A 21,949-nucleotide genomic window follows, 5' to 3' on the forward strand; every position below is an offset into this window, starting at 1 on the left:
TTTAAAAAACATACGGATGAGCTAGTTATGAAGAGAGTCTATTGACGCACCCGTGTGTCAATCTAAGTAACACAATAAAAAAAACTATCAAAATGTGTCAGTTTAAACTAGAGAGATGTTTTTTTGCATGGGCTGCTTCTCAATCCACCACATCTGCCTATTTCTGCATTCCACATCTGCAGTGGAAGGTGGCTGAGCTACAGGATGTTTGTCAGAACATGAGACATCCCGAAAATCGGTATTCTCATGAAAACTTCTGTAGCGTCTGAACGGTTTGGCCTACAAAACTAATGTGACCAATCTATGGAAAGATAAGACTCCCACGAACACGATGGATCCGTTTTGCTCTACGACTCCCACAGTTGTCACGGGACTCGTCAGAAGGTAACCCATACAAATGAATGGAAGTATGGAGGTAGTTTTGTGCCAACAAAAATAAGGGTTTAAATATGTGTAGAAAAAACCCCACAAATATTTCCTGAGCTTTCTTATACCTCCTAGATATAGGACAGACACTACAAAACTTTATTCCCTATGATTTATTTTTTCACAGTCCTTTTTTCCACTTATGAATGTGTTATTCAATGCGTTTCTATGGGTTATAATACTAAACGCCAAATTAAATATTTTATCAAATAATTGTTATACCTGCAGCATCCTATAATTCAAAATCAAATAGCTAAATGATCCATGGTATGACCATCTTAAAACAATTCCTCTCTCTAAACAACAGGAAGCAGGTTGTAAAGGCAACCTTTCTGCCAGCTCTTGATTATTGTGACACCATTTATCAGAAAGCAGCAGCCACTACTCTAAAACCCTTGGATATAGTGTACCATAGCGTGCTTCGCTTTTTCACAGGTGATAGGTTTAATACTCATCACTGCATCCTTTATCAGAAGGTCGGCTGGATTACTCGAAATTCCCGTAGATCACTTACTTTCTCTCTTTTTGTTTCCAAAGCTCTGCTGCACCAGCTTCCAACATATCTTACTTCTCTGTTAAAGTATAGAAATAGGAGGCACCAAACCCGCTCACAGGGTTGGTGAACTCTTGAGGTCCCTCATGCCTCTACCAACCTAGGCAAATCAGCCTTTAGTTTTAATGCCCCTCCATAACATACAAATCCCTGGTGCCAATAGGGCAGCTTAGAACGCTGATGTGGAAGGAATTCACTGAGGTTTGCGAGTGTTTTGGTTGATTGTAAGAATTTATTTGTGTTGTTGAATTGTAATGCATCTGTAACTGCTGCATCTGTAGTTTCTTTTTTGCTGTTTTATTGAATTATAATGTTGATTTGTGAATTGGTTCTTCTCAGGGCACCATTGAGATTGAGACCCTGGTCTTAATTGGATTCCCCTGAATAAATGAAAGTTAATACATAAATACAAATCTTTCTCTCCCATTCTTCCTCCAATTAATTTTCTCCTCTCCACTGCCTCAATCCCCATCTTCCCAAGCTTGTAAACTAACCCTTCAGACAATAAAAATATTTGCATTCCCTCCTCTCCCCCAGTCACATTCCTCCCTTTCTCATCCCTCTATCCTCGTCCTTATTGTATGATGAGTTCATTATGTTTTATACCAGTCATTATCTGATGTCTTTATCCAGGCAGGGAGCTGGGCTGGATTCTGCAACCTAGGCGTTTTATGAAGATGGAGAAAGGTGGTGTGTGTGTGTGCGTTCATGTGTGTCTGCGCATACTTTTATGTGTATGTGTGTATGTCTGTGTGTGTGTGTGTGTTAACCTTGACCAAGGGCATTGCAGAAGCGTTATGCCACCCTGGGGTCCCAAATTGCAGCCATCTGGTCTGGAGTAGAGTGTAGTGGATTGTGCTTGGGTCTCAGTATTACCATTGGCAGGTTAAAGCTCCTACAGGCCCTGAGATGGCAGTTATACTGGGCTTCTCCATGACTGGGTCAGGGCCGTTAAAAACAAAACACTAGAATCTGCAAATATCTACAAATACTGTATATTCCTCCAAAATAAATACTCAAACTCCTATATTTATTTGTTACACTGGCTTTTTCAGTCATAAGGAGTGTAGCAGAGCAAGGCAATGCAGGCTGATGTTAGTGTGTATTCAGTTTCCCCGTCATAGCTGTTATTTGGTTATTTTTGTTATCATTTATACATACGTTCTGAAAATCCAACAACATTCCAAAGATAAAACACTGAGCACTCTGTTATTTTTCTAAACTTTTAGCTTAAAGCTTGTAGGTGTCTGTCTTATCAGACATTTTCTTCTTTAACCATTATTCACCCAGATAGTACCTTTCAGATAAAGCATTTCTTTCCCACCCGAGATGCTGAGGCTGACATTTGCACAGCTCTGCCTGTGTCTCAGACCATTACTGAGTGTGTGTATGTGTGTGTGTGAGAGATGTGGTGAGGTGGGAAGCCTGACATCAAGGCCTGGAGAGACACACACCATAGGGACAGGACACAGCAGGGGGTGATGGGAAGGCAGCCGCTCCGGGCGAGCGACTCCTGAAAGCCATGTCAGTGTCAGGGGATCAATATGTGTGTGACTGGGTAAAGGCTATCTGTTACACCTACTGTTTTACACACTGTCTCACAAATAAATCTACACACACCGCCTCACACACTAACATACACACACACCGTCTCACACACTAACCTACACACCTCTACAAGTGAGACAGACAAAATGACAGTCAGACAAATGAACTAGAGGATGAACAGATGGACAGAGATACAGACAAGTAGACAGGCATTCAGGCAGACAAGCAGGCAGGCAGGCAAGCAGACAAGACACAGACCTTTCACACGACTACCTTCTAGACAAGCTTAGTACAACACAGCCCATGCTGCCTAAGCACGGTTGTTCCACCAGAGGGCTTGGGTTGACCCCAATAATCAAACTACAGCTTGACCACACACTAGTGGACATTGTGTCTCTCCATTTGCCCAGCCTGGCCCGGCTTGGCCCAGTGACCAGTGGAGCGGGATGGGGCAGGTCACTGCGTGGCCGTGTGATTGGAGCAGGGAGATCGTTACTTCTCTGAGCGTTAAATTCCAGCGGGCATAGAGATTAGAGCAGCTAAATGCTGGCTGGGCTATGGATGTGACACACATAAGGCGCATTCATAAAGTCTCTGCTAGGTAAATCCCTGCCTTATCTCAGCTCACTGGTCACCATAGCAGCACCCACCTGTAGCACGCGCTCCAGCAGGTATATCTCACTGGTCACCCCCAAAGCCAATTCCTCATTTGGCCACCTTTCCTTCCAGTTCTCTGCTGCCAATGACTGGAACGAACTGCAAAAATCTCTGAAGCTGGAAACACATCTCCCTCACTAGCTTTGAGCACCAGCTGTCAGAGCAGCTCACAGATTACTGCACCTGTACATAGCCCATCTATAATTTAGCCCAAACAACTACCTCTTCCCCTACTGTATTTATTTATTTATTTATTTTGCTCCTTTGCACCCCATTATTTCTACTTTGCACATTCTTCCACTGCAAATCTACCATTTCAGTGTTTTACTTGCTATATTGTATTTACTTCGCCACCATGGCCTTTTTTTGCCTTTACCTCCTTTATCTCACCTCATTTGCTCACATTGTACATAGACTTATTTTTCTACTGTATTATTGACTGTATGTTTGTTTTACTCCATGTGTAACTCTGTGTTGTTGTATGTGTCGAACTGCTTTGCTTTATCTTGGCCAGGTCGCAATTGTAAATGAGAACTTGTTCTCAACTTGCCTACCTGGTTAAATAAAGGTGAAATATATATATTTTTTTATAAAAACAAAAATTGGGCAGACAGCCAAACATCAAGGTTTGTACGGTTTATACAAACCATCACTGTTAGAAATCAAATGCTATGCTCGAAGCTAGAGGAACTAATGTGTTAATTAATGTATTGTTTATAACATTGGTTGCGTGTCGAGATAGAATGTTGGTTGCATGTTGTGTTTGTCCGTTAGCCCAGGTCTTTGGAATACAAGTATGATTAAGCTTAGCCCCGGGATAAAAAATGCTTGTTTGAACACAGGCTAATCTAGCCCAGGGCTAAGAACAATGCAGTGTGAAAAGGTCTATACAGGACTACAGGGGAGGAGGAGAGGAGATACAATGTTCAAATCAAATGTTATTTGTCACATACACATGGTTAGCAGATGTTAATGCGAGTGTAGCGAAATGCTTGTGCTTCTAGTTCCAACAATGCAGTAATAGCCTAACAATTTCACAACAACTACCTTATACACACAAGTGTAAAGGGATGAAGAATATGTACATAAAGATATATGAATGAGTGATGGTACAGAACGGCATAGGCAAGATGCAGTAGATGGTATCGAGTACAGTATATACATATGAGATGAGTAATGTAGGGTATGTAAACATATAAAAGTGGCATTGTTTAAAGTGGCTAGTGATACATTTTTTACATCAATTTTTCCATTATTAAAGTGGCTGGAGTTGAGTCAGTATGTTGGCAGCAGCCACTCAATGTTAGTGGTGGCTGTTTAACAGTCTGATGGCCTTGAGATAGAAGCTGTCTCTCGGTCCCTGATTTGATACACCTGTACTGACCTCGCCTTCTGGATGATAGCGGGGTGAACAGGCAGTGGCTCGGGTGGTTGTTGTCCTTGATGATCTTTATGGCCTTCCTGTGACATCGGTTGGTGTAGGTGTCCTGGAGGGCAGGTAGTTTGCCCCTGGTGATGCGTTGTGCAGACCTCACTACCCTCTGGAGAGCCTTACGGTTGTGGGCGGAGCAGTTGCCGTATCAGGCTGTGATTCAGCCCGACAGGATGCTCTCGATTGTGCATCTGTAAAAGTTTGTGAGTGCTTTTGGTGACAAGCCGAATTTCTTCTGCCTCCTGAGGTTGAAGAGGCGCTGCTGCGCCTTCTTCACCACGCTGTCTGTGTGGGTGGACCAATTCAGTTTGTCCGTGATGTGTACGCCGAGGAACATAAAACGTACTACCCTCTCCACTACTGTCCCATCGATGTGGATAGGGGGGTGCTCCGGCTGCTGTTTCCTGAAGTCTACGATCATCTCCTTTGTTTTGTTGACGTTGAGTGTGAGGTTATTTTCCTGACACCACACTCCGAGGGCCCTCACCTCCTCCCTGTAGGCCGTCTCGTCGTTGTTGGTAATCAAGCCTACTGCATGGTCACGCAGTCGTGGGTGAACAGGGAGTACAGGAGAGGGCTCAGAACGCACCCTTGTGTGGCCTCAGTGCTGAGGATCAGAGGGGTGGAGATGTTGTTACCTACCCTCACCACCTGGGGGCGGCCTGTCAGGAAGTCCAGTACCCAGTTGCATAGGGCGGGGTCGAGACCCAGGGTCTCAAACTTGATGACGAGTTTGGAGGGTACTATGGTGTTAAATGCTGAGCTGTAGTCGATGACCAGCATTCTCACATAGGTATTCCTTTTGTCCAGATGGGTTAGGGCAGTGTGCAGTGTGGTTGCAATTGCGTCGTCTGTGGACCTATTGGGGCGGTAAGCAAATTAGCTCAGTTACCTTAGCTTTCTTGGGAACAGGAACAATGGTGGCCCTCTTAAAGCATGTGGGAAGAGCTGGGATAAGGATTGATTGAATATGTCCGTAAACACACCAGCCAGATGGTCTGCGCATGCTCTGAGGACGCGGCTGGGGATGCCGTCTGGGCCTGCAGCCTTGCGAGGGTTAACACATTTAAATGTTTTACTCACATTGGCTGCAGTGAAGGAGAGTCCGCAGGTTTTGGTAGCGGGCCGTGTCAGTGGCACTGTATTGTCCTCAAAGCGAGCAAATAAGTTGTTTAGTCTGTCTAGGAGTAAGACATCCTGGTCCGCGACGGGGCTGGTTTTCTTTTTGTAATCCGTGATTGACTGTAGACCCTGCCACATACCTCTTGTGTCTGAGCTGTTGAATTGCGACTCTACTTTGTCTCTATACTGACGCTTAGCTTGTTTGATTGCCTTGCAGAGGGAATAGCTACACTGTTTGTATTCGGTCATGTTTCCGGTCACCTTCAAGGACTGGAGAAAGAAGTGTGTGTGTGTGTGCGTGCGTGTGCGTGCGTGTACGTGCGTGAAAGAGATAGAGAGAGCATGCACGTTTACTGTACAGGTGAGTCTGAGCATGGATGTGTGTGGTATACTGATCCCTGTAAACCCACTGTAAAACCACCTGAGTGTGGGGATTTGAAAATGTATTTTTTTCTCCCTGCTCTGCTAGATGCTGAGAATGTTATTAATCAGACTTACCTTGGCCTGGCCTCAATGTTGCGCTGCTGAAAAAGACAAGGGAGACAGCAGTTTTAATACAGGGGCCAATAACACAGAGGTGCTGTAGCTACACAGCTGGTATGCCTTCACAAATCAAAAGCTATTCACAGACAGTTCTTTAATACATTCACACTGTAGGAATATGTATATACTTACTATATCACTACCTGTAGATGACGTATACTACCCAAGGAGAAAAAAGGGTTTAAGAAAGTGTCTGAGTATGAGTGTCTGTGTGATACTGGCTTTGAGACAGTGCCTTAATGACAGCTTTACAATGTGACTTAGTAAGCGTGTGACCGTGTTACTGAGTGACTGTGAGTGTGAGACAGTGGCTTTCACATATCATTGTGTCACATAAGAGGAGAGTAAATTAATACAGCGGTGGAGCTCTACTCTGACAGTAGACACTGTTCACACTTTAATTAGCAGCCACCAGCCCAGACACCAGCTAGTGGAGGACCACAGAGACTAACTATACAGCACTGTACTGTATCTTCCCTCAAAGGGCCCTGAGCCGCTAACGCCATCGCTCTGCTTTTCATTAAAACAAGACAACAGAATACTGCCATATTTCTTCCCACTTAGTTCCCACTTCCCACTTTCTTCCCACATCTCATTGGAATAGATGCAGAATTCAAATGAATTCAAAAGGTGAATGTAAAAATAAGAACATATTGTGAGGCCGGGTGGTATTTAGTTTACTATTAAACAACTGGTGGGTCTAATCCTGAATGCTAATTTGTTAAAAACACATTCCAGTCAGTGTCTATTCCACAAGTTACCACCGGATAAATCTATGACGTTAAAATGCCTATTTACTCTGTTCCATCTGACTGGATAATCCACTGTCTCATCAGCCCAGCCAGGCAACGTATAAACTTCATCTCCACTATAAATAGCATCTAGACGTTATCTCACATTTCTTTTATACTAACATTTCGTTTTCAACAGTGGAGATTTGTATAAACCTTGCTGTTTGTCTCTCCAACATTTGCAACAGTGTTTCAATATTCAAATTCGATCTCTAGCTGTCCCATAGTAATGAGTCGGGATGAGACAGACAGGCAAGCAGCTTTTCTCAGCCAGTCGAAATCATGAATCAGCATCATTTTTATGGATATATACAAAGAACTATCAATAGAAAACAGGTCATATGAAACGAAGTGTAGCTAGTTTGCTGTCTTTCCAGCTTCAGTTTGAAGTGATTGTGTTCGCTGTGTTGTTGGCTAGCTCCTCTGAACAACAGTGTCCTGATGAGATAGCACATTTTCTACAACAGGCGAAAACGCGCATCATTAGCTCATTGTTATGGATGTATCCAAATAAATGTCACTAGAAAACAGCTTAAACAAATGCAAATGCAGCTACTTTGCTGTTATTCTGGCTGCACTGTTTGACGTGACTGTAAGTTAGCCGTAGTTGGCTAGCTAGAAAGCAAGGGATTAGAACAGTGTCTCGGGCCTAACAAAACCTGTACCAATATATCCTCCAAACACCGGCTTCTCTGGCATTATCACTTAATTGTAACCCAGGTCCGATTAGGTGAAAACATACTGTAGAATGAGTGGTCTACAGTGATGGCAGTAATTGTTCAGTCACTATGAGCTTTACTTTCTAGACTATTGGTTGTCTAAGATCAGCCCCTCTGCCCCTCACTGTGAACCAGGTCAGGACCAGGTTAGATTTGGTTATGGACCAGGTCAGGACCAGGTTAGGTCTGATTCAGGACCAGGTTAGGTCCAGTTCAGGCCTGGCAACACAGTCCGCACACCTGGCATTTAATGATTGACTAATGGCTGATTGGACCAGCTGACTATACACTCCTCTGCCAAACTCATACACACACACACACTTGCTCACACAGAAATGTGGACACTACTGTAACTTGCTTACACAAACAGCCACACACATTCTAGTACGCACAATAACACAGACTCATGCGGGAGCAAACACACCTCACACAATTCAATGGAATGTGTTTCTTTGTGTATTGATGCACTGGGGCATGTGAAAAAGTCAGTGTGCATGACTGTCTATCTGTATGGGTGGAGGCATTCCTTCCTGTCTGTGTCACTCTTGGAATACGTGTGAGTGTGACAAAAATGTGTATTTCAGAAAGTCTAATCGGTGGCTGTGTCAACACGATTATGTGCACTGTACACACATAGAGCAAATACATTTTGGTACTTTCCTGGCAGTCTGTACAGTACAACGTAAGCATAGGTAAATGAGTGTGTGTGCTCGTCCGGATTTACTCTGCTATGTGTGTGTGTGAAAGTGTGTTTGTTCTCTGACTATTTGTGTATGCTACGTGAGGTGATGTGTGTGCGTGTGTGTGTGTGTTCTGTGAGACAGCCTGAGAGATGGTTTCCTCCGGGGTGACAGATAAGTGCTCAGTAATCATGGTGTGTGGTGATTGGAGGGTAAACACAGCGGCGTACGTCTGTACAGCTGCTTACCTACTGCCCGCACCGCTCTTTATTGATTTAATGACAGATCTGTAGATTACACTGCAAAACAGGAGCCCATGCATTTCTGTAATACATAACAAATGGCCCATTCTTTATCAGTCTTGCCTCTAGTTAGACTAACTGCTTAGCGAGCACACACACACACACACACACACACAACTGAAACTCGCTGGAGAATGATTAGATTGTGTGTATAAGTTGGTGTTAAGGGCTTCTTTCTATCTCATTCTCCATTTCGTATCTCTTGCACACACACCCTTTTTTATTTGTACCTAATCATGTGCACGCGTGCACACACACACAATGAAATGTTTTACATCAGCAGATGTCACAAAGTGCTTATACAGAAACCGAGCCTAAAATCCCAAAGAGGAAAGAATGCAGATGTAGAAGCACGGTGGCACACACACACACCCACCCACCCACCCACACACCCACCCACCCACCCACACACACACACACACACACACACACCCACCCAAGTGCCACTGTAGGAGCTCAGACAGTCTCTCTCTTGCTGTCTCTCTCTCTCTCTCCTCGATGTCTCCAAGACACAGCAGGCATTGCTCACTGCAGCAATGACTTCCATGAGAGAACAAACAAGGCAACCATCACCATCCAATTAGGGACTTAATGAACTCGGCCTACCACTGGCCCATTTCTCAAACCAGGAAACCAATCTGCAGGCCGGCCACAGCCATTAATACAGCCCACCTTCCCTCTCTCCCCGACTGCCTGACTGGGAGCCTGAAGTAGTTAAACTATAGCAGGTGAGTAATGGGCCAGCAGGATCTTTTAATATAACCCTGTAAGTAATCAGAGCCTTCTCTTATTAACTAGTATGAGTGAGGAGGAGTGTGTGGAGAAGGGGTGTGTGTGCATGTGAGTGAGAATACAAGCACAGTTCCAGTTCCTGACATTTCTCTTTGCTTATTTGAGCTTTTCTTGCCATAATATGGACTTGGTCTTTTACCAAATCGGGCTATCTTCTGTATACCACCGCTACCTTGTTACAACACAACTGATTGGCTCAAACGCGTTAAGAAGGAAAGAAATTCCACAAATTATCTTTTAACAAGGCACACCTGTTAACTGAAATACGTTCCAGGTGACTACCTCCATGAAGCTGGTTGAGAGAATGCCAAGAGTGTGTAAAGCTGTCATCAAATATATTTAGATTTGCTTAACACTTTTGTGGTTACTACATGATTCCATATGTGTTATTTCATAGTTTTGATGTCTTCACAATTATTCTACAATGTAGAAAATAGTACAAATAAAGACAAACCCTTGAATGAGTAGGTGTGTCCAAACTTTTGACTGATATTGTATGTATGTCTTTGGTTTGCAGTTGAAAAAAACTATCTGAATAATTTACAAAATGTTAGCTTATTCCAAACATTTGACTGGTACTGTACATTACATGACCCAAAGTATGATGCGCATTAATATGTAGTTGGTCCCCCGTTTGCTGCTATAACAGCCTCCACTCTTCCGAGAAGGCTTTCCACTAGATGTTGGAACATTGCTGCGGGGACTTGTTCCATTCAGCCACAAGAGCATTAGTGAGGTCGGGCACCGATGTTGGCCGATTAGGCCTGGCTCGCAGTCGGCGTTCCAATTCATCCCAAAGATGTTCGATGGGGTTGAGGTCAGGGCTTTGTGCAGGCCAGTCTAGTTCTTCCACGCCGATCTCGACAAACCATTTCTGTATGGACCTCGCCTTGTCCACAGGGACATTGTCACGCTGAAACAGGAAAGGGCCTTCCCCAAACTGTTGCCACAATGTTGGAAGCATAGAATCGTCTATTATGTCATTGTATGCTGTAGCCTTAAGATTTCCCTTCACTGGAACTAAAGTTAACTACAGTTAGCGTTCTCCTGGCATCTGCCAAACCCAGATTCGTACGTTGGACTGACAGATGATGAAGCGTGATTCATCACTCCAGAAAACGACATTCCACTACTCCAGAGTCTAATGGTGGCGAGCTTTACACCACTCCAGCCGATGCTTGCCATTGCGCATGGTGATCTTAGGCTTGTGTGCGGCTGCTCGGCCATGGAAATGCACTTCATGAAGCTCCCGACGAATAGTTGTCGTGCTGACATTGCTTCCAGAGGCAGTCTGGAACTTGGTCGTGAGTGTTGCAACCGAGGATGATATCTACGTGCTTCAGCACTCGGTAGCTGAGCCATTGTCTCTCCTAGACATTTCCACTTCCCAATAACAGCATTTACAGTTGACCGGGGCAGGTCTAGCAGGGCCGAAATTTTACAAACTGACTTGTTATAAAGGTGGCATCCTATGACGGTGCCATGTTGAAAGTCACTAAGCTCTTCAGTAAGACCATTCCACTGCCAATGTTTGTCTATGGAGATTACATAACTGTGTGCTTGATTTTAAACACCTGCCAGCAACAGGGGTGGCTGAAATAGCCAAATCCACTCATTTGAAGGGGTGTCCACATACTTTTGTATATATAGTGTATATACTGTACAAAAATATAAACGCAACATGTAAAGTGTTGGTCCCATGTTTCGTGAGCTGAAATAAAAGATCCCAGAAATGTTTAATACGCACATAAAGCTTATTTCTTTCAAATTGTGTGAGCACATTTGTTTACATCCCTGTTAGTGAGCATTTCTCACTTGACAAGATAATCCATGCACCTGACAGGTGTGGCATATCAAGAATCTGATTTAACAGTATGATCATTACACAGGTGTACCTTGTGCTGGGGACAATAAAAGGCCACTCTAAAATGTACCGTTTTGTAACACAACACAATGCCACAGATGTATTTTGAGGGAGCATGCAATTGGCATGCGGACTGCAGGAACGTCCACCAGAGCTGTTGCAATATAATTCAATGTTAATTTCTCTACAAGAAACCGCCTCCAACGTCGTTTTAGAGAATTTGGCCCTATGTCCAACCGGCCTCACAATTGCATACCACGTGTAACCTCGCCAGCCCACAACCTCCACATCCGGCTTCTTAACCTGCAGGAATGTCTGACACCAGCCACCCGGACAGTTTATGAAACTGAGGAGTATTTCTGTCTTTAATAGAGTATTTTTGTGGGGACAAACTCATTCTGATTGGCAGGTCCTGGCTCCTCAGTGGGTGGGCCTGGCTCCCAAGTGGCCTATGCCCTCCCAGGCCCACCCATGGCTGCGCCCCTGCCCAGTCACGTGAAATCCATAGATTAGGCCCTAATGAATTTAATTGACTTATTTCCTTATATGAACAGTAACTCAGTAAAAACATTGAAATGGTTGCATGTGTGTGTGTGTGTGTGTGTGTGTGTGTGTGTGTGTGTGTGTGTGTGTGTGTGTGTGTGTGTGTGTGTGTGTGGGTGTGGGTGCGTACGTGTGTGCAGTCAGAGGACATACACAGCTACACTTAAGCCCTTGGCTATGCAGTGCTAAACATGTTTACATCTAAGAACCCACCATAGTTTTACACAAGCTGCTTTCCAATAAAAAGAAGCTTGTATAAACTGATTTTACCCCTCTACACTTCATACCAATCAACATGAAGCTGCCTGCTATGCCTTTCAGATATCCTAGTGTGATGGGTCAGTTATAAAGTCTTTGCTGCTTTACCCCCCAATGATTAAGGTTATTATATTAAGGGATGGTAAACAGATCCAAGATCAGTGCCTATAGTGGTAACATCTACCTTGACCATGGTGGTGTATAAGGGAGAGATGCCTCACCGCTGGTCTGGGGCAAGGGCCAGGTGCTCCTCCCTGGACTAGGGCTGCTATTGCGGCCCCAGGCTGTGCCCCGGCCTGGTCCAGCTGGCCCAGCTGCTGTGTGATGCAGGCCATCTCCTCCTGGAGCCGCTTGGTGTGGATGGTGATCTCAGCGATATTCTCAGCGGCGGCGGCAGTCAGGAAGGCTTCCTTCAGGTCAACCAGGTGGAGGGTCCTCTTCTCCTCCAGACGAACCAGCCGATAGAGGTCATCAAACTGACTGTTGACATACGCCTCCAACTGCTCTGTAGACATCTGAAGAGACAGAGGGAAGGAGAAAGAGAGAGAGATATGGTAAATATTTCAGTTCAAATACTTTTGGAGATGGAAGGAGAATGTGAAGAAATTAGAGGAAGAAGAGGAGGATGAGAGGGTGCAATAGTCTCATTGACAGTCTACAGACACACGCACATTATTATAAATTAATGTTGTTTTTGTCAACAACACTTGTCGCATTCAAATGGTCTATAGACATGTTATTAGACGGACTATAAACCAGCCTTAAGATGGAAACGAAGGTGAGAGGGAGAGAGTGTGTTAGGAAGATGAAGGAAGAGAGGAAGAAGGTCAAATATGGAGAAGAAGGTGAAGAAAGTGAGAGAGAGTTCAGTAAGGTGAGGAGATACATTACTGTCATTTCAAATGAACTCGAATGAACTACCTTTGTAGGATATAAATGATTGAGATATAGACCTAAAACCGGGAAAAGAGACAGAGACGTAGAGAGCCAGTGCATAAATGTAGAAGTAAAAGAGAGACGAGGAGATTATAAAATAACAGAGGATGATGGGGTAAAAGACTAGAGCCAGAAGGTGACAGAGAGAAGGAGGAACACAGAGCGACAGAAAGATGAAGAGAGAGAGGGATAGAGAGAGAAAGACAGAGATTTCACTTTTTTAATGATCTATTTCACTTGCTTTGGCAATGTAAACATATGTTTCCCATGCCAACAAAGCCCTTTGAATTGATTTGAATTGAGAGAGAGTGAGAGTGAAAAGGGGATGGGGCCTCAACCTCCTATTTTTCTCTGTTTCTCGCTCTCGGAGTGTCATATTAATGATCTTCCTCTCTCTCTGTGCAGGGCCGGTTCAAGGCATAAGCGACATAAGCGGTCGCTTAGGGCCCCCGGTCGCTAGGGGTCTCAACTTACTGTTGAGAGTAAGAATAGTAGAATACACTAGGTGCAATTTCAAAATGTGGTAGTGCATCAGCAGTTTTTCTCTTGTCATGTCAGTCAGTGACAGTCACTCAATTAGTCATGTCAGCTATCACTTTTTAGATTGGTAGTTAGTCTAGCCAGCTATCTAAACTTGTAGTAATCATGGCCGAATACCGACCGGGCATATAGGAGCAGGATAGCATTTTTCGTAGTGAATCTTGTTCTAGAGGCAGCTCTGCAGAACGGTCACTAGCTGGTACAGCCACAAAGTCACAAAAATATGTTTTTAAACCTTAACCACACTGCTAACCATAATGTCTAAATAAGACCAAAATTGGACTTTGCAGGTGGCCTATCTCAGGGGAAATCACTCAGTTATGCCTCCAGGACAAGACTCATGACAATAAGTATGTGCCCAGGGGCCCTTACCTCCAGGAGGCTCCTATTGATTTTGTTAGTCATTCTCCCTCAGATATCATATTAACATGGCATAAGTCATTGCAAAATGTGTAGAATTGCAGTAAATTAGCTGTAAAACTGCAAGTTGTTTATCTCTGCCCCATGGTACAATGAGTAGAATTGCATGAAATGTGTTATATAACTGCTACATTTTCTCTCCGCCCCATGGCAAAATGTGTACTAGAATTGCAGAATACTTCCATTAAAATTACAATATTTTTCTAAACTAAACATTCACCTTGAAGAGAGGGGCCACAAATGTTTTGCCGCAAGATGGGGGGGGTCTCCCAACCAAATCTCGCTTAGGGCCCCCAAAAGCCTAGAGCCAGCCCTGTGTCTGTGCCATGTGGTTGCTACCTGGCTGCAGCCTGGCATGGCGCATCTCCTCCCCAGGCTCTCCTCCATGGCTCCAGTCTGCAGATAGAGTCTTCAGAGCCCCTCTGCCATGCCATCTGTTTGGCTTTCAGGGCAATTGAACTGCCTACTGGGACTCCCTTTTAATCCATTTCCCATCTCCCAAGGCAGCCGAGTTCTCTTTAGCTATGACTCATTAGAATATGACACCTCCACTAGCAGGCCCCTCACTGGGATGCCTCTGCCTCCAACACAACACGACAATGTAGATGGTGAAGCGTTGAGGAGACTTTGGGGACCAAAGTCTTGTCAGTTATTGGCATTTCTGCACAAGCAATCAGATTCTCCAAATTACTCCCTAACTCAACAAAGAGATGTAACATTTTTGATTCACTTCCTTCATATGGGGGGAGTTGAAAAATGTCCATCATTCATTCTGATTCCAGGCGATCCAATCACAGCAAATTAGTAGGCACAGAACCAGTGTACTGATTCTAGAAGTTACTTTTTCTGTCCCAATACACCTATTGGCGGGTAATTCCATGGCAATGGAATTACGCTTTGGCTCTGATTTTTCACTTTGGCATACATTTTAAACAAAAACCATTGATTTCAAAGTTTAACAAACTATAAAACTCTATATGGGTTCCCGAGTGGCGCAGCAGTCTAAGGCACTTCATCTCAGTGCAAGAGGTGTCACTACAGTCCCTGGTTCACATCCGGCAGTGATTGGGAGTCCCATAGGGAGACGCACTGGCCCAGCGTCATCCAGGGTAGGCCGTCATTGTAAATAAGAATTTGTTCTTAACTGACTTGCCTAGTTAAATAAAGGTTAACAAAAAATACACAAGGACCATCTTGAATAACTTACACAGAAAATTTCACAAAAACACAGTTCCTGGAAGAACTGTGCAGATGTAAAGTTTGGTAACAGAGTTACAGTAAAATATCCCTCAGTTGTTTTAATGCGACCACGTTTTCCAAAAACGTTTAAGTATACAGTACCAGTCAAAAGTTTGGACACACCTACTCATTCCAAGGTTTTTCTTTATTTTTACTATTTTATACATTGTAGAATAAAAGTGAAGACATCCAAACTATGAAATAACACATATGGAATCATGTAGTAACCAAAAAAGTGTTAAACAAATCTAATTGCATTTTTTATTTGAGATTCTTCAGTGGCCACCCTTTAACTTGATGAGAGCTTTGCACACTCTTGGCATTCTCTCAACCAGCTTCATGAGGTAGTCACCTGGAATGCATTTCAATTAACAGGTGTGCCTTGTTACAAGTTAATTTGTGGAATTTCTTTCCTTCGTAATACATTTGAGCCAATCAGTTGTGTTGTGACAAGGTAGGGGTGGTATACAGAAAATAGCCCTATTTGGTAAAAGACCAAGTCCATATCATGGCAAGAACAGCTCAAATAAGCAGTCCATCATTACTTTAAGATATGAAGGTCAGTCAATTCAGAAAATTTCAAGAACTTTGAAAGTTTCTTCAAGTGCAGTCGCAAAAACCACCAAGCGCTATGATGAAACTGGCTCTCATGAGGACCGCCACAAGAAAGGAAGACCCAGAGTTACCTCTGCTGCAGAGGATACGCTCATTAGAGTTACTAGCCTCAGAAATTGCAGCCCAAATAAATGCTTCACAGAGTTCAAGTAATAGACACATCTCAACATCAACTGTTCAGGGAAGACTGCGTGAATCAGGCCTTCATGGTCGATTTGCTGCAAAGAAACCACTACTAAAAGACACCAATAATAAGAAGAGACTTGCTTGGGCCAAGAAACACGAGCAACGGACATTTGACAATTGAAATCTGTTCTTTGGTCTGAAATTTCTTTTTGATACTGTCGCAAAGCTAACTAAAAAGCAGCATTCCCCAAGTGAGGATGGCTTTCACTTCAGCAGTAATAAATTCATGAACTTCTTTGAGGAAAAGATCATGATCATTAGAAAGCAAATTACGGACTCCTCTTTAAATCTGCGTATTCCTCCAAAGATCAGCTGTCCTGAGTCTGCACAACTCTGCCAGGACCTAGGATCAAGAGAGACACTTAAGTGTTTTAGTACTATATCTCTTGACACAATGATGAAAATAATCATGGCCTCTAAACCTTCAAGCTGCATACTGGACCCTATTCCAACTAAACTACTTAAAGAGCTGCTTCATGTGCTTGGCCCTCCTATGTTGAACATGATAAATGGCTCTCTATCCACCGGATGTGTACCAAACTCACTAAAAGTGGCAGTAATAAAGCCTCTCTTGAAAAAGCCAAACCTTGACCCAGAAAATATAAAAAACTAATCGGCCTATATCGAATCTTCCATTCCTCTCAAAATTTTTTGAAAAAGCTGTTGCGCAGCAACTCACTGCCTTCCTGAAGACAAACAATGTATACGAAATGCTTCAGTCTGGTTTTAGACCCCATCATAGCACTGAGACTGCACTTGTGAAGGTGGTAAATGATCTTTTAATGGCGTCAGACTGAGGCTCTGCATCTGTCCTCGTGCTACTAGACCTAGTGCTGCCTTTGATACCATCGATCAACACATTAGTTTGGAGAGATTGGAAACCCAAATTGGTCTACACGGACAAACTGGTTTAGATCTTATCTGTCGGAAAGATATCAGTTTGTCCTCTGACAAATCAACTGTACATTTCGGTGTTCCTCAAGGTTCCGTTTTAGAACCACTATTGTTTTCACTATATATTTTACCTCTTGGGGATGTCATTCGAAAACATAATGTTAACATTCACTGCTATGCGGATGACACACAGCTGTACATTTCAATGAAACATGGTGAAGCCCCAAAATTGCCCTCGCTAGAAGCCTGTGTTTCAGACATAAGGAAGTGGATGGCTGAAAACTTTCTACTTTTAAACTCGGACAAAACAGAGATGCTTGTTCTGGGTCCCAAGAAACAAAGAGATCTTCTGTTAAATCTGACAATTAATCTTGATGGTTGTAAAGTCGTCTCAAATAAAACTGTGAAGGACCTCGGCGTTACTCTGGACCCTGATCTCTCTTTTGACGAACATATCAAGACTGTTTCAAGGACAGCTTTTTTCCATCCACGTAACATTGCAAAAATCAGAAATGTTCTGTCCAAAAATGATGCAGAAAAATGTATCCATGCTTTTGTTACTTCTAGGTTAGACTACTGCAATGCTCTACTTTCCGGCTACCCGGATAAAGCACTAAATAAACTTCAGTTAGTGCTAAATACGGCTGCTAGAATCCTGACTAGAACCAAAAAATGTGATCATATTACTCCAGTGCTAGCCTCCCTACACTGGCTTCCTGTTAAGACAAGGGCTGATTTCAAGGTTTTACTGTTAACCTACAAAGCGTTACATGGGCTTGCTCCTACCTATCTTTCCGAGTTGGTCCTGCCGTACATACCTACACGTACGCTACGGTCACAAGACGCAGGCCTTCTAATTGTCCCTAGAATTTCTAAGCAAACAGCTGGAGGCAGGGCTTTCTCCTATAGATCTCCATTTTTATGGAATGGTCTGCCTACCCATGTGAGAGACGCAGACTCGGTCTCAGCCTTTAAGTCTTTATTGAAGACTCATCTCTTCAGTAGGTCCTATGATTGAGTGTAGTCTGGCCCAGGAGTGTGAAGGTGAACGGAAAGGCTCTGGAGCAACGAACCACCCTTGCTGTCTCTGCCTGGCAGGTTCCCCTCTCTCCACTGGGATTCTCTGCCTCTAACCTTATTAAAGGGGCTGAGTCACTGGCTTACTGGTGCTCTTCCATGCCGTCCCTAGGAGGGGTGCGTCACTTGAGTGGGTTGAGTCACTGACGTGATCTTCCTGTCTGGGTTGACGGGGTTATATCCTTCCTGTTTGGCCCTGTCCGGGGGTATCATCGGATGGGGCCACAGTGTCTCCTGACCCCTCCTGTCTCAGCCTCCAGTATTTATGCTGCATTAGTTTATGTGTCGGGGGGCTAGGGTCAGTTTGTTATATCTGGAGTACGTCTGTCTTATCCGGTGTCCTGTGTGAATTTTAGTATGCTCTCTCTAATTCTCTCTTTCTTTCTCTCTCTCGGAGGACCTGAGCCCTAGGACCATGCCTCAGGACGACCTGACATGATGACTCCTTGCTGTCCCCAGTCCACCTGGCCGTGCTGCTGCTCCAGTTTCAACTGTTCTGCCTGCGGCTATGGAACCCTGACCTGTTCACCGGACGTGCTACCTGTCCCAGACCTGCTGTTTTCAACTCTCTAGAGACCGCAGGAGCGGTAGAGATACTCTTAATGATCGTCTATGAAAAGCCAACTGACATTTACTCCTGAGGTGCTGCACCCTCGACAACTACTGTGATTATTATTATTTGACCATGCTGGTCATTTATGAACATTTGAACATCTTGGCCATGTTCTGTTATAATCTCCACCCGGCACAGCCAGAAGAGGACTGGCCACCCCTCATAGCCTGGTTCCTCTCTAGGTTTCTTCCTAGGTTTTGGCCTTTCTAGGGAGTTTTTCCTAGCCACCGTGCTTCTACACCTGCATTGCTTGCTGTTTGGGGTTTTAGGCTGGGTTTCTGTACAGCACTTTGAGATATCAGCTGATGTACGAAGGGCTATATAAATACATTTGATTTGATTAGATTTTTGGTTTTTGGTTCCAACTGCTGTCTTTGTGAGATGCAGAGTTGGTGAACGGATGATCTCCGCGTGTGTGGTTCCCATTGTGAGGCATGTAGGAGGTGGTGTGATGATGTGGGGGTGCTTTTCTGGTGACACAGTCTGTGATTTATTTAGAATTCAATGCACACTTAACCAGCATGGCTACCACAGCATTCTGCAGTGATATGCCATCCCATCTGGTTTGACCTTAGTGGGACTATCATTTGTTTTTCAACAGGACAATGACCCAACACCTCAAGGCTGTGTAACGGCTATTTGATCAAGAAGGAGAGTGATGGAGTGCTGCATCAGATGACCTGGTCTCCACAATCACCTGGCCTCAACCCAATTGAGATGGTTTGGGATGATTGGACCGCAGAGTGAAGGAAAAGCAGCCAACAAGTGCTCAGCATATGTGGGAACTCCTTCAAGACTGTTGGAAAACCATTTCAGATGGAGCTGGTTGAGAGAATGTCAAGAGTGTGCAAAGCTGTCATCAAGGCAAAGGGTGGCTACTTTGAAGAATCTAAAATCTAAAATATATTTTGATTTGTTTAACACATTTTTGGTTACTACATGATTCCATTTTTGTTATTTCATAGTTTTGATGTCTTCACTTTTATTCTACAATGTAGAAAATAGTAAAAATAAAGAAAAACTCTTGAATGGGTAGGTGTATCCAAACTATTCCAATCTGTAAGTGGTTGAACTTATTTCACCCGTTATTGAGATGGTTGTTCCCATTTAGATGGTTTAGGTAGTCTCATATAGTAATCTTCTCTACCTTCGCACCCATTCTAACTGAGTTGTGGGTGATTTTTTTTCCAATTGTTAGCTATACTAACTGTGGCTGGATTCCAATAAGAATGATATACCACTTTGCAAGCCAGAAAAATGTGACTTGCCAATGTGGCCTGCAAACTAGGAGTTTCAGACCACTGTGTTAGGGTAAAACGAGTCTGTTAAAGTATGGTATTGTAAAACAAAGTAATGTATAGTCATAAATAATTACATTTTTATGATAAAATATTGACTTAGGCACTCACTTGGGGAAGGCTACAAGACTGAAAGCCATCAAATGCTACAATCATGTCTCTGTCACTAGCAAACACAGTCATGGGTGGTACTGGTACCTCCAAAATTCACTCAAAAGGCACCATGGGAAATAAATATGGAAATAAGTCTTTACACCTTAGTGTTAAAACAACAACCCAAAACGAGTTACTAATTCCCTAACACTGAGAAAGTGTAACAGCATCAGCTCTAATGAAGTGTTAAAGGAGAAGTGTTTTTTAAAACCAAATCTACATTTTTTATGTAATTGGCATGTTAGAGAAGGGTCCAGACACCTTTTGTATATTGAAATAACGGGGTGCTTCCACACACTTGTAAAATCTATGCCATGGTGTACTGAAGCTGTTCTGGCAGCTTGTGGTGGCCCAACGCACTATTAAAACTTCTTATGGCTGCAAGGCAAAGTGTTGAGTAGCCAGTGAAATCGTGCCCATTTCAAACGGCCTCCTACTCAAATCTTGCTCGTACAATATGAATATTATTATTCTTTTTGGATAGAAAACACTTTCTAGTTTCTAAAACAGTTGGAATTATTTCTCTGAGTGAAACACAAGTCCTTCTGCAGCACTTTTCCTGACCAGGAAGTGAAATGTCAGAAATCTATGCTCTTTTCAATCTGATGCCTATACATGGTCTTAACACCTAGGAGTCTGCTGACAGTCTATACGCCTTCCTATTGGTGTAAAGAGGATGTCAGAGAAGAAATTTTTTTGCTCCTCTTGGTCTGTGGTGGAAAAAAACCTATTTCTTTGACCTGAGCGCCCACTTCCGGTATTCTGAAGGAAGTGGGATGGACTTCTGTTTTGCCTTCCTAACGAACGGCTAACGTCTCCGGCTCGAATTTTTTTGGATATATGTGACCATATCATCGTAATGTATGTTTTTTCAATATAGTTTAATCAGATTATTGAAACTTTATTCGGGAGTTTTGCCGTGTTCCGTCGTATGACTGTGTTTACGTTGGGCCACGGCTACTGGAAATGGTAAATGAACAGGGATATTTCTCATTCTGAAACGAAACAACGACTCATCTGGACAGAGGACGCCTGTTTCAACATTCTGATGAAAGATCAGCCAAAGTAAGACTCATTTTATGATGTTATTTCATATATCTGTCGTGCATGTGAACGGGTCGTGGGCGCCCAAATGTGTCTCTCTATTGTGGCTACGCTAATATAGCGATACATTTTGTTTTCGCTGTAAAACATTTAATAAATCGGAAATATTGTTTGGAATCACAAGTTGCCTATCTTTCAATTGCTGCAAACTATATATTTTTCGGAAATGTTTTATGATGAGTAATAAGCTATTTGACGTTGGTGTCTGTTGGTGTCTGTAAATATTATGGCTGCTTTCGGTGCACTTTCTGATTTGTAGCTGAAATGTAAAATATGATTTATACCTGAAATATGCACATTTTTCGAAAAAAAATATGCTATACAATAAATATGTTATCAGACTGTCATCTGATGAATTTGTTTCTTGGTTAGTGGCTATTTATATCTTTATTTGGTCGAATTTGTGATAGCACCTGATGGAGTAAGAAACTGATGGAGTTAGAAAAGTGGTGTCATTTGCTAACGTGGTTAGCTAATAGATTTACATATTTTGTCTTCCCTGTAAAACATTTTAAAAATCGGACATGTTGGTTTGATTCACAAGAAGTTTATCTTTCATCTGGTGTCTTGGACTTGTTAATGTGTGAAAGTTAAATATTTGTAAAAACTAGCTTTTGAATTTCGCGCCCTGCACTTTGAGCTGG

At 43.2% G+C, this 21,949-nt stretch overlaps 1 protein-coding gene across 5 annotated transcripts in view; it reads right to left on the reverse strand.

The window, feature by feature from the left end:
• The window catches only part of LOC120066375 (tripartite motif-containing protein 44-like), an 84,692-nt gene that overhangs the window by 33,527 nt on the left and 29,216 nt on the right, over window positions 1–21,949 (reverse strand). For 2 of the 5 annotated variants that reach the window (XM_039017698.1, XM_039017699.1), the window contains exons 4-5: window positions 12,452–12,745; window positions 6,237–6,262 (exon numbers count right to left, since the gene is read on the reverse strand). In XM_039017698.1, coding sequence (XP_038873626.1) covers window positions 6,237–6,262; window positions 12,452–12,745 — 320 coding nt within the window. Of the gene's footprint in view, window positions 1–6,236; window positions 6,263–12,414; window positions 12,746–21,949 lie in introns of all 5 variants that reach the window. The other 3 variants (XM_039017700.1, XM_039017701.1, XM_039017702.1) reach the window with 3 other exon arrangements.

Source organism: Salvelinus namaycush, chromosome 21 (assembly GCF_016432855.1).
Source record: "Salvelinus namaycush isolate Seneca chromosome 21, SaNama_1.0, whole genome shotgun sequence".
NCBI classification, from domain to species: domain Eukaryota; kingdom Metazoa; phylum Chordata; class Actinopteri; order Salmoniformes; family Salmonidae; genus Salvelinus; species Salvelinus namaycush.